This window comes from Capronia epimyces (genome assembly GCF_000585565.1).
Source record: "Capronia epimyces CBS 606.96 chromosome Unknown aczIQ-supercont1.12, whole genome shotgun sequence".
NCBI lineage: Eukaryota > Fungi > Ascomycota > Eurotiomycetes > Chaetothyriales > Herpotrichiellaceae > Capronia > Capronia epimyces.
In genome coordinates this window covers 1276-18877 of record NW_006912915.1, presented here as the reverse complement: position 1 = coordinate 18877, position 17602 = coordinate 1276, and the positions used below count along the sequence as shown (strand labels likewise).

Here is a 17602-nt window from a genome sequence, read left to right as displayed (position 1 = left end):
CCTCTCGGTGCCCCTCAGGGTCGTGGAATCTTGACATCACCCCAGCAGTTCTGTGGCCGCACCCAACCTTTCTCTAATGATATGCTCCCATCGCTCCGCATTCGTTATGTTTCTGTCCTCAAAGCTCTCGACAAGACCAGGATATGTGGCTCCGGCATAGCCTGTCCACCGCCCTGGGGCAAAGACGACGTGTTTGAACCAAGGCCTGTTGTCGAGTCCGCCAGGGAAGAGAAACTGCCGTTCCAAAATCTTGTATTTTTCATTCACCTTACGCACCTCATAAAAGAGTTTGACCTTTTTCCACCATTGCCACCATGGTACTTGCTTGGTAAGCCGCTGGGCCAACCTAGCCGTATATTTGTCAAAGCTGGCCGCCGATTTTCGAAACTTGGTGGTAGCTTTGTCTAGCTCACGAAAGCTGAAGCTCGACATGATCGGATATTCCTTTGCTCCTGACTTGACGTCCTCCAGGTACCTTGACAAGCCGTTTGCATAATCGCTCGCGCTCAAGTATAAAATCGGCGTTTCCGAAAGTTGGGCGGCGAGCAGCCCCCATACCTTGGCAATTGCGACATGGTAGTGCCATCCTTTGTCGCCGTAGTCGTCCATCCAATGGAAACTGTCATAGTTGGAGTGGTAATGATAAACTGCATCGTTTCGACCACTACCGAAGCCGAGATCCAAGGACGGAATACCGGCAAAGTCCTGGAATGCCGTGAAATCGCTCCCGGAGCCCATAGTTCGGATTCGACCGTCCCAAACGTCGCCGACGGACTGCCCTTTCGTGGTCTGGTTGGGTGATGGGACTGCATCGGTGACGTTGTAGATGAGCCTGTTGAGAAGGGGAGATGCCGCAGCCTCAAAGTGCTTCCCGCGGGCGCCAACATCAACGTTGAGATAAGCCACCGCACTGGCGGACAACCAGGGAAGAAACTCTTCAACCCACTCAGTCGACCCTACCAGACCGTACTCTTCGCCGTCCCAGCTGGCAAAGACGATAGTGCGGAGTGGCTTCCAGCCGGCCTCGAGAGCTTGCCCAATGGAGCGGATGACCTCGTTGAGCGCCGCCGAGCCTGAATTTGGATCTCCCGCACCTCCTGCGATCCATGCATCTCGGTGATTACCCAACACGACAACCTCATCGGGTATGGTCCCATTGACGACGCCAATCACGTTCCACAGGGGCGTTGTCACATAATCTTGTTCGTTCACCAGGTTCAGGACGACAGAGTCGGGAGAGGGTCCAATATTGTAATTCACACCCTTGTAGGCGAGTCCCCCTCCCTGCCAATGTTCATCAAAAGATGTCGCGTTGGGACCGTGGCCATTGAGCGCCTTGAGGAGGGGAAGAGCGTCAGTGTAAGAAATGGGAAGCGAGGGGATCTGAGGCGTAGACCCATGGGGGTCTACTCGAGGTACTCCCGGCTTGGAGGGATACCCAGGAGTCGTTGGATCCCCAGGGAGAGTGCCTGCGACACCTATTAGCTCCAAGTAGCTCCTGATTTCTCGTGGAACATACTTATGTATTGTGTACTGCCTCGCTGGACACTGCTTGGATTCCTCGCGGGTCCTTCGGGGTAGGGTTTGTACCCGTTCTCCTCTGTGATCTCGCCGTCCTCCTGCGGATCCGAGTACATGACCACCCCGACCATGCCCAGCTCTTGGGCGCGCTTGACTTTCAGACCGCGGAAGATCCGTCCATATTTTGCAAATGCAATCTTCCCCTTCAAGGTTATGTTGGCAGCCTGTAAATCTTCGAAATCTTGATAGGTGCCAAAGTTGACATAGACGTACGGTGCAGTGACGTTGCCGCTTGCAGAATAGCCATGGAAGGTTGGAACCCGGTCTTTCAATGATGTTGTTGGATCGTCCTCGATGACATCCTCTTCCAAGCTGCATTCATACTTCAGGTTCCCTTCTTTGAAGAGGGCCAACCGGTGCGAAATGGGATAGTTGATGTAGACGTCATATGCGACAATTTCAGACTTGACTCCAAACTCTTCCCATCTCTCGCGTGTCCACACGGCCTGGCTAAGGTTCTTGCCCGCAAGGTGGGGGCCGGCGGTGTAGTATTCACTCCACGAACGTATCTGGTCCATATTTGGCGTCGTCGATAAGATATCTCGGAGTTCTTCAAAGGTGATGCCGCTACTGTGCGGCCATGAACTGGGAAAGGGCCGAGACCAGGGAAGGTAAGAGGACAGGGAGCCGTGGCCTCGAGGCAGGATCGCGAATGGGACGAGAAAGCATATCACGATTGCGATGAGGCTGCTTCCTAGGGCGATGGTGCAGAATCGGCGGAAAGTCGAGTGACGATACCCATGGCGGGGTCGAGTCACGGGGACAGTCGATATGAGAGGTGTACGCTCGTCCATAGTGATTTCATGCCGGTCAAAGGAGCAGGAGGCAATCGTTGTGAGCCGAATGCTTTCCTTTTGCCTTGCCAAAGCCTCAGTCTTGTTAGTATAACGCCATCAAAAGGCCGGATGGTGATGACGTGGTGTTTGCCGCATTGACGCGCGAGGAAAGTAATCCGACCTCCAACCGGCGATGTACGAGATTCCGCGCACTCAGCCAATCGTCTACTGTTCTCTATCGTCAGAGTCCCGGTGGTGCAGCTCTTCAAGAGTGGAAATTCTTCTTCTGCCTATTCCTACATGTAGCTTGCGTCGCTGAGATCTCTGATCGTCGAACGCTCCGGATCACGCCAACTACCTGGTACACGTACTGCCGGAAGATCTCTTGAACGAGAACAACCCCTGTAACGTGCGCACTCCCACGCTATCACCAGTTATTTTGCCCAGGGCAGAAATTCAGACCCCCGTATTGGCGTACAAGTCCTTTCGAAATTCGACTGCAAGAGCCATTGAGTCTGGATCCCCAGGAGGCAAAAGCTGAGATGCGTACATGCCACAGTTGCCGGCTGCCGGATCAATCCACTGGTCATGTTAGCTGACGCTCGGCAAACAACAGGGAGCGGGTAGAAAACCCACCCAAAAAAGATTTGGAAGGCCGCTCCAAGACATGCTGCCCTTCTTGCACACGCCATCTACATCCTCCATGTTCAAGATCCCTCCCAGCCCAAAGTTCCAGGCTTTGCTGTCGACACCTCCTCTGTACATCGCCCCTTCCAGGGGGGTCACCTTGGCGAGCAATTGCTGGTCGTCCGAGAGTTGTGGAGTGAACATGGTCTTGACAGTTTCAGGCTTGAGGAGTGTCCCGTCATTTTTGAGAAGTGAGAGCAGAACTTTGATATAGTCGTTTGGAGAGCTGTAAAGGCCGCCTCCTCCGCGATCTTCCTTGGGATTCTGTTGCGGAAACGGCTCAGCCGAGACGAGCGTGCCCGTGGGAGATCTCGCTGATGTTGCGCAGAGCCGGCTTCGGATGCCCTCATCTTCTGCAAGGCGAAAGCCGGTCGAACTCATCCCAAGGGGCGACCAGATGTGCTTCTTCATGTACTCGCCAAGACGAATGCCTCCGTTCACACGTTCAACAATTTTTCCGGCCCAGTCAATGCTACAGCTATATTCCCAGCCTTCCCCGGGTTCGAATAGAAGCGGCGTCGGCTGCAGTGTCGTCTGGGCCCACGATATAAGCATCTGAACCAGCTGGAGAATTGTCTTCACTCACAACATCACCATCAGCGGGTGTTTTTTGCTGCTCTCGCCATTCTCTCCATCTTTTGAGTTCGGGTGAGATAAAATCGTATCCCATACCGCTTGTATGTGTCAACAATTGGCGCAGTGTGATATTCCTCTTGGCGTCTGAGAATTGAGGTGCCCCCGTTGAGTCGTCGAAGCCAGTTAAGATCGTGGGACTCTTCCATTCGGGCAGAATGGCCGAGACGTTGTCATCAAGGTCTAACTGGCCCCTTTCAACATTTTGCAATACTGCAATGGTTGTAAGAAGCTTCGTACACGATGCAATATAAAATGTTGTATCCGGAGTTATTGGCCTTGCCGTCTCAGGCACCATGGAGGTGTATCCCTTTGCTTCGAGATGCAATAACTTTCCTGGACATCGGGTTAGCTATCTGCGAGAGTTCTCCATCTAAGCGGCATACCCTCTGCGTTGGCAGCAATCACAACCGCCCCTGGTATCTTCTGATCCGGACCAGGTGTGGTTGCTGCCTCCAGTTGCTCGCTGAATGTCATTTTCGATCGGAGGAGTACAGGGGAAGTAACGACGTCACTACACCTTCGTAATTCTTTGCTAAGGTGCCGACTAAGTGCCAATAGCCCTCTTAACAGGTTGTAGTCACGGATAGGGAAGATGTGATTGTACGGAGGACTTTTCATATTTCAACGGGGCCCGGGGGCTCGTCAGACTATATACTTACCTTAGGCGCTTAGTACGAAGTATGTAGGTCAGGTACGACGCGCCTCGTCAGCGTGTCGAAGCACCTCGACGTCTTTACAAGCCTTGACAAGGCATTAGAGCGCTTGCTGTCACAATACGGAGTATTGCAGTCGTAATGAAGGCTGTAGGCGGCGGTCACCTTAGGTGAGGCCCTAAAGACCACTTAGCACCACCCTAACTTGTATGAGAGCTCTGTTTATTGCCGCTCCTTTAAGGCTAAGGAGCTTAGGGCTTATGCTTGAGGCCACTTCTACATAGCCAAACTAGCACGTGCTTGTTGACCCCAGCTTACCTAAGAAGCATATTGTGCATCCGTACTCCATCTTTGTACGGAGAACTCCGTATATCGTTGTTTATTGGCTTTCCTGAGGGCCCGTTCCACTTCCTTATTGCGCGCTTGCAAAAGCTTGAATGTGCTTGGTGTTGGGAGATGTCTAGCGGGAAGGTGGCCGTGGTGCCACATGCTACAGTTACGGCCTCCTTCTAGGGCCCCATTCAAGTCAAGGCTCTAGCAAAACTTGTTAGCAGCTAATCGGCATCTCAATTCTATGACTCATACCGGTTGAAGACTAGGTCTCTGAGGACCTGACTTGGATAAATCGGTTCCGCTTCCATTCACCAACTAATGTGCTATCTAATATTGATGTACCTCTCAGAAATATTCGACGACAAAAGAGAGCCGAACAGAGCCTCAAGACAGGAATCGACCGCGATGCATCTCTTCCAATGAGGAGAAGCAGGTAACAAATCTGCATGTGTTACCTGATGTTTATAAGGTCATCAACCCTGACAGTCTGGCCGGTGTTCATGGACTTGTTGGCAGCGATGCCAGTCAGAATGGAAAGGGCACCATCGATATGGGATGCAGCTCGATTGAACGGGTCGGGCTCCGGCGTCCCGAAAATGTCATTGTGCAGCTGCGGATCCCCTCCTCCATGGTGGCCGCCGCTGACCGGAATCTCAATCTCAGTGGGCGTACCGAACATGGGTCGCAGTAGGATCGATCGACGCTCGAGGGAGCCTTCGTGACTCTGCTCGCCGCCAGAGTTGATATAAGACTTTTCAACGACCTCAAGCTCAAGACGTCCTTTCGTCCCCGTGAAAACTACCCTGAAGCCCTCCACCGGCGAGTACGCTGTCAGGGAGTATGTGAGAATCGCTCCCGACTTGTACCTAACCATGACGCCCATGGTGTCCTCAATACTGATGCCATCGCCGAAAACACTTTGATCTCGGTGATAGCCGTCCTCCTTCTCCGCGTCGAGGTACAGTGCCTTCAACTGGGGGTTGTCCTCCAGGTGCACCGCAAATGGATCATCCTTTGCGTTTTCGCTTCCATGCGCCCGGGTATAAAACTTTGTCACCCCACGCCTTTCGGCATTTTCGCGTCCGTAGAACCTCAAATCGCCCATGGCAACCACGGTGTCGGGACGGCTTTGAAGCCAGAAGTTGACCAAGTCAAAATGGTGGGTGGATTTGTGGACAAGTAGGCCACCACTGTTTCTCTTGTCCCGATGCCAACGGCGGAAATAGTCGGCCCCATGCGAAGTGTTCAGATCCCATTGAAATGCGACTGAATTCACCGTGCCAATCGCTCCAGACGAAATCAGTTCGTAGACCTTAGTATTATGAGGTGCATAACGGTAGTTGAATGTAACACGAAGCTTCTGACCGGTCCGTTCAATGGCATTGAATATCTCGTTGCATCTGGGGATATCAATCGTCATGGGCTTCTCTGACACCACATTGCAACCCAGCTCCATTGCTCGGACAATGTACTTGTTATGTGTGCGATCGATGGTGGTCACAATCACCTCATCGGGGCGGGTTTCCTCAATCATCCGATCAAAGTCGATGGCTTTATAGGTAGGAAGTGCCGAGTGTCCCAATTCCTGCAGCCTGGAGTTTGCATAGTCCATTCTCGTCTGGTTCGTATCACAGAAAGCTACCAGCTCTGGCGTGTCCTTGAAGTCTCTCACAATCGCCATGTAGAAGAAACCAGAGCGGCCGCCGGTGCCCACCAGGGCATACCTTTTACGTGAGACTGAGCCCATGATCTGTGTAGATATATCAACAATCCACTGGAGTCTAGTCTAATCTATCAGTTGTCACAGAGTCAGAGCGGATGCACAGGGGTACTTATGAGAGCTGTGGTCAGGTCAATTTTTCTGTTCCTCTACCAGAGTGTAATCCACATCACCAGCCTTTAGTGGAATTGTGCCATCAGCACTGATATATTTAGCATCGAGCCACGGGTGAAAGCCGCGCGAGCTATCATAGAATAATATTGCGAGATTTCATATTCGACCTCGCATCCTCCTGCTTTTACCAATAGATGAAGTAAAAGGATTACGATTCCATCTTGACAAATAATTTTTGTTGTACAGATTCATCTCTAAGACCATGGACATTTCCAACCACCATAGGTGCTTGTACTGTGAGACCAGGCATCCCCTTGGCGAGGGCTTCAACAAAGAAACAGACTTCTCTCTTTCCAAAGGGAGTCCCTGGCTATAATAACAGCTAAAGCTTACTCCGGCCGGCGCGCTACTAGCGGGGGTTTTCCTGATCTGAGCTCTAATGACAATGTCGGGATGATGACATTGGTGGCTTGAAAGCGTCAACACCCTACACGTCTAGGGAAACGTCGCTGTCGAGGTAGTGACCACATGATACCAGACCACCCAATGATGATGCTAGATTGAAATCTTCAAAGAGGCGTACACTTGGGAATTTATCATCATACGTTGTAATCACCATTTATACCAGCTACTACAGTCACCGTGAGCTGACCCTTCGTGGAGTTGAAAGAGGCGATTATCCTCATCTTCTATCTGTAGCTCTATCTTCCACCCATCGGGCGAAAGAGGTTGCACGCTGATCTATAAGTCTCCAAAAGAGATCCGCACAACAGATAACTGTGGGAAGCACCACAATATACCCCAAAAGGCAAAGTAAAGTAAATTCTCTGCTCGTCATAAGTGGTACTGATGGCGCTCGGGTGACAAATTTGGCGAACTTGGGCAGCAGAGCATACCACATCGACTTGATCACTGAGCCGTGGACCAGGTATAATGCATACGAAATGTGTCCGAGATATTGAGAAACTGGATTGGTGAAGAGAGGCGCAATGAGGGCCGAAGTCGCCACTGGCCATGTAGCCAGGATAGCGCCAATCGCTCGGGCAAAACCATCCTTATTGCTGATGTATAGTGGCACCCAATTGAGGACCGCGTGGTACGTTGGCCACTCATTGGCGCCTATCGGGGGCATTGACAACAAGAAGAGGCCGTACGTGAAAGAGCAAATGTCAAAGGCGTGCTTCAGGAAACTGTGGGGATGGGGCCTCTTGCCAAAAGCTGCTGGAAATACCGATGTGCCTCTGGGCGAGGGAGACTGCAAAATGATATCGTGAAATCTCGTAGAGTCGGACTCCTGGCTTATCGCGTCGAGTTCAGCAAAGATCATGCCGGCAACAAAAAGGGACTCTGAGAACCGCTCCGTGAAGAGGCAGTTTAGAAAGACAACGGTGTGGAGGCTCAACCTCCACTTTGCCTGCAGCCGGGCAGTGGCAATCAGCAACACGAAGATAAGCATGCTGCACTTGAATTCAACCGGTATAGTCCATAAATGTTTGTCGTACACGGTGCCTGAAGGTCGGGCATTCCACTCCTCTTCGTAAGCAAAGTTGAATTTCCCCCAAGGAATAGTGTTGTCTGCCAGGCGGTAACAGTCCTTCAAGCCGTCGTAGAGTTGAGCGAGAAGCGACTTTAGTTGCATAGGCGGTTGCTCGGATGGCCCGGTGCCACCATCATGCGCGTGCAGGAAATATATGTGTCCGGCGTTGAAGAACCCAAAGTGCGCCATGACGGCCGAGGTCAGAATGAGTGCCATAGAAGGTAGGTATAATCGCAACGCACGACGGAAAATCGCCGAGGAAATGGTCGAGAACGCCTGAAACATGTCTTGGCCTCGGATCAGCCTGAGAGATTTTGAGACCAAAACGTAGCCGGAGATGAAGAAAAATATGTCGACCATGGCAGGACCCGACCAGAGAAGAGTGACAAAAGGTTGATACATGAGCTTGCTTTGCGTCATCCCCAGATCTACCCCTTCGTACCAATTGTGAAAGGAGTAAGCGTAATGTGCATGGAACACAAACAAGCAAGCAACACCTCGGAGTCCATCGAGTGACGCAATTTTCTGCGTTGGCCTCCTCTTCTCAGGGCTAGAGCTGGTGATTGTATGTCTGAGCAAGAAGCTCGGGGTGAGTGAGAGAAGCGGTCTGGCCAGGCATGACAACAAGAGCACCAAGTAGTCGTCTAGGTATTTGAGAATGCTGACAACCAATTGCGGCAGGTACGTAGCCTGATGATGTCGTTGAGACGGCCATGTACGACGGTCGCGGTCGCCATGACCAAGGGAAGGGCTTGAAACTGACTGCTGCTGATCAGCCTGCGCAGATCGCGAGTGGTATTTATCGGGCGGCGACATCGTCAAGTCTAGAGGAGTCGGGGATGAGAATACAGGTATATGGAATGGGATGGAGCACTTCATCTTATAACACCCCCTCCCTCACGGCCTTACTATGGTGCTTGAGACTATATCTCGCCTCACCTGCTAGCTGCAATGATGTTTGATTGATCCTCAATTGACTTGATCGGATGCACGAGCCTTTGTCTAACGATCAGGTGGCAAGTGACTTGGTGTCAAGTGCCAGTAAGTCATCCGATCAGATTGTGACCTGTGTTGTGTAAGTCTGACGAAGCGGCACGCCATTGCAGAGCAGAGTTGTATCACTGCTGTCTTCTACCTCCGCCATCTTCTACCTCCGCCATCTTCTGCCTCCGCTTAGGCCGCTGAAGCAAAGGCAGAGGGGTAGGGAGTAGGAGAAAAGATTTCACTGATTGCGATGGTTGATACAAACTGGAGAGAAGCTTTGGGGAGCCAAAGAAGCGGTCGACTATCGAATTTGACAGCTGTCAAACCCCAAATCGACAGCGGGAAGTGTTAGGGGGTCCAGTCCTTCTGCTGCAGAAAAACATCCCCCCCCTTGGTGCATTGACCCATTAGTGCACGTCACGCAAAAGGTCACGAAGATTTTCATTTCCCATATCCTTCTACCCATCCCCTGAATATGGGAATGTTTGCACGTTCCGCGTTTTTTGACTGCTTTTAGCGTTCTGGAGGGGGCCTGGGGATTACTGGGATCGCTCTAGCGCCGCGAAGGTATGGAGGTGTCAATCGGTAACTCCAGCCATCAGTGCAAATTGGTATGTCCCCCGTATTGCTCTGGCGCGTCTGAACCTTCCCCAGGGACTACGCACGTTATATATATGCTATGGATATACGTATTGTACACTGATAGCGCGTATTAAGAGGTCCTCTTCGCAACCACTAGCGCAGACATTTCAAGGTCGTTGTCGCCGCGTAAAGTACGTCGCCGTTAAGGGTGTAGAGAAGCTATATTACTCCGTTAGGTACTTATACGAGAGCGGGACGATCGATTCATATCAGTCAACACGTGCACGCTGACGCACTAATTGTAACGCTAAGTAGTGCCATCAGAGTGCACGGATACGGTGCGGATACTATGGAACCTTACCTAAGGTAGGTATCAATCTCGCTTACCTGATAGTTTGTCTTCACATTTAAAAAGTGGTTGCTGACACCCTCTACGGAGTATTATGGGTTGGAAGACATGGCGCAGACAGAACGTGAAATTTGGACATCCCTCTCTTCTTGTCTTCCTGTCTAGAATGCCTTCGGCCGAGCACACGAATCACAGCCTGTCCATCCTACTGGTGACATGCCGACTCGGTATACCCGTCTCTGCCGCTTGGAACAGCTTTATTGCAGATGCATGAAGGATACTCCATCGTCTGTGCCATGTTCACGAGGCCAACGTGAGAGTCTTGACTACTTCGTTCCCTCTTGTTTCCAGCGAGTCAAGAAGCTCCTCGCATCCCTCAAACACGCCTTCATAGGTGACGGCAGCCGATGGCCGTGATCTTAAGCAAGTCTGGCTACGAGACATCGGCCGGCTGGCCGCGATCATAAAGAGTCCCACAAAAGGAGGCGTCAAACCAAGATCCTCACAGATGTATGCCGCTCCGATATCGAGCACTGTAAGTGTATTGATGCCTCTGGTTTCATGGCCAGCCTGAAGGAATCCCCCTTGGCGACGACAAGGGCACTAACCTTGCAAATATGCTTGGAACATGACAGACTTGGCTAGTCAAGAGGAATGACCATCTCTTGACGGTAGTACAGTGTTCTGCCACGGCCTCACAATCGGAGAGAGTTCGGCGATCGGGGTGCCAACTCCAGCAAGCAGGACCTTATGCATGAACCACAATTTCCGCGAAGCCATATGATATCTCAAAAGTTGCGCGATTGCCTGCGGCAGCAGAGAAGTTTCTCCTACAACCAGGCCAGCGTTTTCTTTCACTGCTCACCACCGATTCAACTTGGACCTGGCTCCCTACCCCGCTTCTGTCGCAGTGGTATAAGCAGCGGCAAAGCCGGTCCCCAAAGTGGACGTCTGCTGTCTTCAAATACTACTGAAAGCTTAGGCGTCTAATGATGGTGTTTGCTCCCAGAGAATCCAATGACCAACTCAGGGAGAGGCGCTCACCGGATTGAATCCCACATTTTGCCGCGACCAAAATATCGCTCCAGTCAATCGACTAATCCTCCTCAACTCGTCGTCCTTCCCATACAGGCCCCAGGCGGAGACGGTGGAACTGTCAAATGAAGGTTGAAATACCCTATGTTCTCTATCAAAGGGTCAGAGGGGGAGCGCATGCTATATAGTATAGATAGCACCTAAAACAGCCTTCTAGTTAAAGCACAAGGCTGGAAAAGCCAAAGTTAGTGCCTAAGTTTGACGGGAACGTCACATGAAAAGGAAGGCAAAAAAACGGAGGGATTGCGCCGCGAGGTCATCGGCTGATATTTTAGGTCATCCGTGAGAGTCTTAGGTGCTCCGTTCAATGGCCTGTCTTATATTATGACTCAATACGGCGGATTTGTGATTGTACGGAGGACTTGTTATCTTTCAGCGGGGCCCGGAGGGCTCGTCAGACTCTATACTTAAACACTTGTGTATACGACGCGCCTCGTTAGCGCGTCAAAGCACCTCGACGTCTTTACAAGCCTTAGCAAGGCATTAGAGCGCTTGCTGTCACAGATTGATGGGAGCTGGCACAGGTGCGATCTTCGGCTCCGATCCCAACGACATCTCCGAGATGCACGGGATATTGACGCTTGAGGCTCGTACACATGTCTTCCACCGGAGCTCCACTTTCTCCTCCGCTGCATCCGGGTCTTGGTAGGTTGATTGCAGTCTGAAGATGGCAGAGTGCATTTAAAGATATACAGGTCACAATGTGCACTATTGTATCACTTTTGTAGAACTAACAACACCCTCGGCGCTGCTCTGAGGCGTGCCAGAGAAGGTCAACCTTGATCAGCTACCGAGTAGACAACGACAAATACAAGATTGTATTCTCCCCAGGGGCACCGTGCCCTAAGTTGAGTCTGGTGAGCCTTTATTAGCTCGAGGGCTCCCCCCCCGACGTAATAGTCTATACTCCGTATATATCTGTACTCCGAATAATCGGCTCCGAACTCGGACAGGCTCCGCAGAGGGTACGGCTTCGGGTCAACCATCTGACCATTTTCACTCCTACCAGAGATACAAAAAGCAGGGCAACAGTTTGTAGTACCGAGGCACTAAACTAAGCCTTCGCCTTGGACTCCAACAGATCAACCGAGTCGGTGGTCGTATCGCACGTGCTGCACAATCAACTCCGTAATCATGTCGGTCGAAAGTCAACAGTGGATCCTGAATGGGAGTCAAGGCCTCTCCTGCTTGGAAAGCACGACGGCAAAGGTTCCAGAACTGGGTCGATATGATGTTCTGGTCAAGTTCAAAGCTGTGTCACTCAACTATCGTGACATAGCGATGGTTCTGGTAGGACGATCCCCCCACCTGATGTGCGTGCGGTGAATCTTCTGCTTTGCAAAGCTGTCCCTTGAGTGAGAAGTCGCTTACAGAATGGTTGTGGACAGGGTAAATACCCTCGCCCTATGAGAAAGGGCTTAGTTCCTGGCTCTGACGGCGCGGGCGAGGTTGTCAAGGCCGGGCCCGGGGTGACGGAATTCCGTCCTGGAGATCGAGTTGCAACCTGCTTTTTCCAGGATTATGTCGCAGGGAAGCCGACTCTGCAGCGACTCCAAACGGCACTGGGGGCCGACAAAGATGGCGTATTTCGACAGTATGGCATCTTTCCTGTCCATGGCCTGGTGGCCATTCCGCCTTGTCTCGACTGGCGAGAAGCTAGTACTCTAAGCTGTGCCGCATTGACGGCTTGGGGTTGCCTCCATGGCGAGAGACCTGTCGCGCCAGGCGACACCGTGTTGATACAAGGTACCGGGGGAGTCAGTCTGTTTGGATTGCAGGTGAGTCGACTCCACTCACCTTGGCCGTGAGCTGCCGTTCAAAACCCATGTCCTGACTGGCCCACTTCCCTGTGCTAGTTCGCTGTTGCGGCGGGTGCGCGAGTCATTGCGACCACTTCTTCGGACACAAAGGTTGGGCTCCTGAAAGGACTTGGAGCTCAACACGTCGTCAATTACAAAACTCACTCAGACTGGGGCGCCCGAGTCCGTCAGCTTACCCCCAATCAACAAGGGTGCGATATCATTCTGGAAGTCGGTGGCCCAAGGAGTGTCAATCAGAGCCTGCAAGCTGCAAAGGTAGGCGCTGACATACACATGATCGGCTGGCTTGGAGGAGCAGGAGATGATCCTGGTCCCACGATATGGGACGTCAGACAGGCACTGTGCAACATAAAAAGCGTGGTCGTGGGCAGCAGAGCTCAGTTCGAAGACATGAATAAGAGCATTGAAGCATTCAAGATCAAGCCCGCCATCGATAGCTCCGTCTTCGATTTGGCACGCCTTAAAGAAGCATATCAATATCTGGTAAGGCCGGAAGAGATTCTTACATGGCAAATTTGTTCTGACCAGCTCTTATAACAGATCGAGGCAAAACACCTGGGCAAAGTGGTTGTAGATGTGCAATAATTGGTGAATTCACGGACGGCGCGAATCTCCCAGACGAGCGAAGCTTTTGATAGAAGAATAGTATCAGTGGAACAGCGAGTCAAACTTATTGTCACAAGGCAACTGAATTGATAATGACCACCGGCAGAACTGGATATTGATTGCCATTGTAATAGGATAATAAGTGCCTCCGGGAGCATTGATATCCGTTGAACCTCCTCTCTGGCTTAGGCAAGTCGGTGGCTGATCAGCCTTTTTACCGGAGTTATTTTTCATCGCTTGCTAATCATCGGGTGGTATGGAGTGTCCTCGGCCGTCGCCGAATCCTTTACCATATTAGATGTAGCACTAATTAATGATAGATCTAGTAGCCCGCTGGCCCTGTCCCCAAGATAACTTCTCCAGTCTACAGACCTCCCCCCCTTTCTCCTCTTCCCCAGTCGGGGGAGCCCCGAGTTGTGGGGATTATACAAAATCCCGGGGTGAATTATTATTGAGATACTACTCGTTCTTGCATTCAATTAATATCTTGAAAAGTGCCATAGAGTTGCGGCGAACGCCGGTAAGCACTATACTAACAATGCTGTTGGGCGCCCGAGGGTATTTGTCGGCCCTCGGCGGATCGAGCACGAAGTGAGTATATAGTATATGGGTTCTTCCTCGGCACTAGGAGAAAGCAATTCATCCTACAAGGTTGTATTTCTTTCTGTTAATTTCAACGCAAATCGTCTGCCTAGAGCCGTACGTCTCCCTGAACTTACACCATGACTGCCCACGGAGCGAGTGATACCGCCAATCCAGAACATGGCCGTCGACACTTCGGAGCCAAATTGGTGTTTACCATTGTCTTCATCTGCTTCGGCTCAAGCAGCTTTGGGTTTTCAAACGCCGTGATTGGTTCAACCTTAGGGCAGCCGTCGTTCATGTCTACCATGGGCCTGGACACTGCTACAAACGCGAGCAGCCTCATTTCTGCCATTCTGTCGATGTTCTACGCCGGTGGCTTTTTTGGGGCATTTTGTCACGCCCTGTTGGCGGACCGCTATGGCCGGAAGGTATCTGCCTCAGTGGCTGCCTCTATTATGATCATAGCCGCAGCCATCTGCACTGGGTCGAACAACATCGGCGTGTACATCGCATTCCGGTTCTTCTGCGGCTGGGCGTGAGTTGAAATCCGAACTGTCTGAAGCATAACAGCACTAACTTGGCACTGCAGCTCATACCAATTCATCTGTACCATCCCGACCTGGGTCACAGAAATCACGCCCCCTTCTCATCGTGGTGTTCTTGGAAACATAATCGCAGTCAACATAGGGTTGGGATACGTTATCGCCTCTTTCAGCGGCATCGGCTTCTATTTCGTCAAAGGCGATGACCAATGGCGAGGTGTCACCGGTCTCCAGATACTGTTCCCAGGACTCCTTCTCGCGGCAATCTATTGGCTTCCGGAGTCTCCCAGATACCTTATCGCCAAAGACCGGCACGAAGAAGCATTGGCCATCCTGAAAACCCTTCATGCCAGTACCTCTCAGGCGGATCACTTCGCAGAGATGGAGTTCTTTCAAATTCGAAAGCAAATCGAGTGGGATAATGCGCACAAAATGACTTATCTGGAGATATTCAAACACCCAACGATGAGAAAACGTGCTCTCATTACTATTTCCTTGACCTGGTGCATGGTGGGCTCTGGAGTTCTGGTCATAAACAGTAAGTCCTTCACCATTGTCGCCCTTGCACTGGAGTAGTGACATTTTATCAGACTATGGTACCGCCATCTATTCGGCCCTCGGCTTCAATGAGCTTGACACCCTTCTATTCCTGGCCGGTTGGGTTTGCATTGTCCTCCTCGCTCCATTCGTCTGCATGACATTTGTCGATCGAGTGAGCAGAACCTGGCTTTTGGCCAGCGGCTTCTTCCTTTGTATGTGCACTTTGATTGTCGAGGCAGCACTCCAAAAGAATTTTCTGGGAACCAACAACACCTCTGCCCTGTCCGCCGCCGTAGCCATGACATACCTTTATGTATTCTTCTATGTCTTGTGTCTGGACGGGCCCATGTTCTTCTACATTGGAGAGATCTGGCCATCGCATGTGCGGGTCCAAGGTTTTGCAATCGGCATTTCTGCCATGTGTATTTCCAACCTTGTGTGGACGGCTGCCGCCCCAGTGGCGTTTGCGAACATCGGATGGAAGTACTACATCTTCTTCATCCTCCAGGCTGCCATCGGAGGGGTGGCTACCATACTTTACTCCCCTAACACATTAGGAAAGCCACTTGAAGAGATTGCAGCCCTTTTCGGTGACACTGCAGAGGTCGTGGTCTTCCAGGCCGAACTCGAGGAATCGCGATTTGAGAATGGAGTCGAGGGCAAGGAGTTCCCTGAAGGTGTCGAGCATGTTGAGACCGCAGTGGGTGTGGGCAAGGAGAATTGACGGCGAGTTTACGTACAATGGGGGAAGAGATAGTGTCCTGCTTCTTATGTCCGAGACGGAAAACTATAAGAATATACCCCCGCCGCCAAACCTGATCCTGTAGAATCTGAAGACGGTGACTACACTATCAACTCATCAGGATTGGATTTATGTTTCCTCTCCGGCCGTAAGCTGTAAGGTCAGTCCACACATCAAGTGTCAATACCTCGGTCTACTGAGGCAAAAGTTTCCAGCCATACAGACACGCGAAAGCCCAAGTACAGGTACTGGTGCAGTCAATAGAAAGCCATCAACCTGTGATGGAAGAACCCTATGACACCTGTCGGCCGGTCCAGCGAAGAGTCTCGGTGTCTGCCGAATGTGAAGCGCCATCACGCGACTCGTCGGTGGACCCACCGATTGGTGGAATACGGTGTTACCGTTCGGCTTTATGGCAGAGGATCTAGCAATACGCTGAATGTTGCATCGTTACCACACAAAGAAGTATACGAGACTTCTAGAGGAGCACCTAAGCCCTTACACAGATACTGTATACAGCGAGGTCAAAAAACGGCTGCCTTTTTCACCTGCCTCGTCCAGATCAATTAGGGCTTTGCTCCTATTCAAGCTTGTCTGATGGTCATCTTGGAATAGTGTGGTTGGGATCCCATAAAAGTACGGGTACTGCAGCTTGTCGTCGAGATTGTCATGTTATCCACATGCACATATCTCTTGCCCTTGTACTTCTTTTTTGTCGTACTTGTCAGTCTTCTTTGAATTCCTCAATTCTGGTGTCTGTATCGACCTGCTGCATCTCATGGGCCAAGGCATCTTCAAAAGTGACTTCTATCTCATCCCCGAACTTCGCACCTACTTCTTCAAGAGTGAGGCCTGCTGTCTATACACCGACGAAAGAAGTCAGTTGGGCCTCGATTCTATCTGAACATCAAAAGATAACCGCTTACCTCGGGGAACTGGAACCAGATGAATGTGCTTCCGGAAACACATAAAGCCACAAACACAAAATAGTATTTGTAGCCGATTTGTGCAAATGCAAGAGCCGCCGGCGATGTGATCGCAATCGCCACAGAGTGATAAGCGACGTATGCAATAGCGGCTCCATGGCTTCGAAGATGGGTTGGCCAAATCTCTGGAACGTAGACGTACGTCGTGTTGTCCAGGAAGGCGCCCCAAACCAGGATGTAGATGAAGAAGAATGCCGTAGCAGCATTCAAGCCTGGCTTGTAAGTGGTGCCAAAGTAGAACTTCTGTAAAATGGCCACGATAATCAACATGGCAGAGGTAGCATAGCCGCCAATGACTGGACCAGTTAGCTCATCAATAGAATGGGGGATCGGATCTACTCTCCTACTCTATGGTACCTATCGAAGAAAACCAAGATTTTTTATACGATGGGTACCAAGGAATCTTAATCATCGAATATCGCTTGGTACCCATCGTACAATCTCTCTTTTTTTTCTTAATAATCCATCCTTAGGGTCTCTACTATAAATATACAAAGTTTCGAAGATATCGACGTAGAACTCGTAAAGGTAGAGGGGAAACCCTAAAGTGAGGTGAACGGGAGGTAAAGTGAAAGGTAGGTGAAGTAAGACTTCAATGAGGCTCTTAGGTGAATACTCGTCCTAGACGAGTGAATGCTCGTTTCATACGACCAAGATATCGCCAAGCCTGATATACCTAGGGAATATATATACTATCGTGTCACTTCTTTCCAACCTTATCTCTTTTATATCAC

General features: G+C 51.0%; 7 protein-coding genes across 7 annotated transcripts; 2 read left to right on the top strand and 5 right to left on the bottom strand.

The window, feature by feature from the left end:
- Positions 1 to 36: 36 nt before the first annotated feature.
- A1O3_10477 (glutamate carboxypeptidase II) lies at positions 37 to 2375 on the bottom strand (the record flags this gene model as incomplete). The annotated part of the gene is made up of 2 exons (XM_007740567.1): positions 37 to 1469; positions 1520 to 2375. 2 exons carry the CDS (start codon positions 2373 to 2375, stop codon positions 37 to 39), a joined length of 2289 nt encoding a protein of 762 aa, XP_007738757.1.
- Positions 2376 to 2813: 438 nt separating this feature from the next.
- On the bottom strand, positions 2814 to 4154 carry A1O3_10476 (beta-lactamase; the record flags this gene model as incomplete). Its single annotated transcript, XM_007740566.1, has 4 exons — positions 2814 to 2939; positions 2994 to 3578; positions 3631 to 4013; positions 4064 to 4154. 4 exons carry the CDS (start codon positions 4152 to 4154, stop codon positions 2814 to 2816), a joined length of 1185 nt encoding a protein of 394 aa, XP_007738756.1.
- A 963-nt stretch (positions 4155 to 5117) lies between these two features.
- A1O3_10475 (oxidoreductase) lies at positions 5118 to 6413 on the bottom strand (the record flags this gene model as incomplete). Its single annotated transcript, XM_007740565.1, has 1 exon — positions 5118 to 6413. The coding sequence occupies one exon, from the start codon at positions 6411 to 6413 to the stop codon at positions 5118 to 5120; it is 1296 nt and encodes a 431-aa protein (XP_007738755.1).
- Positions 6414 to 7112: 699 nt separating this feature from the next.
- Positions 7113 to 8853, bottom strand: A1O3_10474 (uncharacterized protein; the record flags this gene model as incomplete). Its single annotated transcript, XM_007740564.1, has 2 exons — positions 7113 to 7241; positions 7348 to 8853. 2 exons carry the CDS (start codon positions 8851 to 8853, stop codon positions 7113 to 7115), a joined length of 1635 nt encoding a protein of 544 aa, XP_007738754.1.
- Positions 8854 to 12181: 3328 nt separating this feature from the next.
- A1O3_10473 (uncharacterized protein) lies at positions 12182 to 13452 on the top strand (the record flags this gene model as incomplete). Its single annotated transcript, XM_007740563.1, has 4 exons — positions 12182 to 12337; positions 12436 to 12825; positions 12904 to 13350; positions 13408 to 13452. The coding sequence occupies 4 exons, from the start codon at positions 12182 to 12184 to the stop codon at positions 13450 to 13452; spliced, it is 1038 nt and encodes a 345-aa protein (XP_007738753.1).
- Positions 13453 to 14195: 743 nt separating this feature from the next.
- On the top strand, positions 14196 to 15864 carry A1O3_10472 (uncharacterized protein; the record flags this gene model as incomplete). Its single annotated transcript, XM_007740562.1, has 3 exons — positions 14196 to 14593; positions 14648 to 15138; positions 15191 to 15864. The coding sequence occupies 3 exons, from the start codon at positions 14196 to 14198 to the stop codon at positions 15862 to 15864; spliced, it is 1563 nt and encodes a 520-aa protein (XP_007738752.1).
- Positions 15865 to 16606: 742 nt separating this feature from the next.
- On the bottom strand, positions 16607 to 17138 carry A1O3_10471 (uncharacterized protein; the record flags this gene model as incomplete). The annotated part of the gene is made up of 2 exons (XM_007740561.1): positions 16607 to 16741; positions 16809 to 17138. The coding sequence occupies 2 exons, from the start codon at positions 17136 to 17138 to the stop codon at positions 16607 to 16609; spliced, it is 465 nt and encodes a 154-aa protein (XP_007738751.1).
- Between the last annotated feature and the right edge of the window lie 464 nt (positions 17139 to 17602).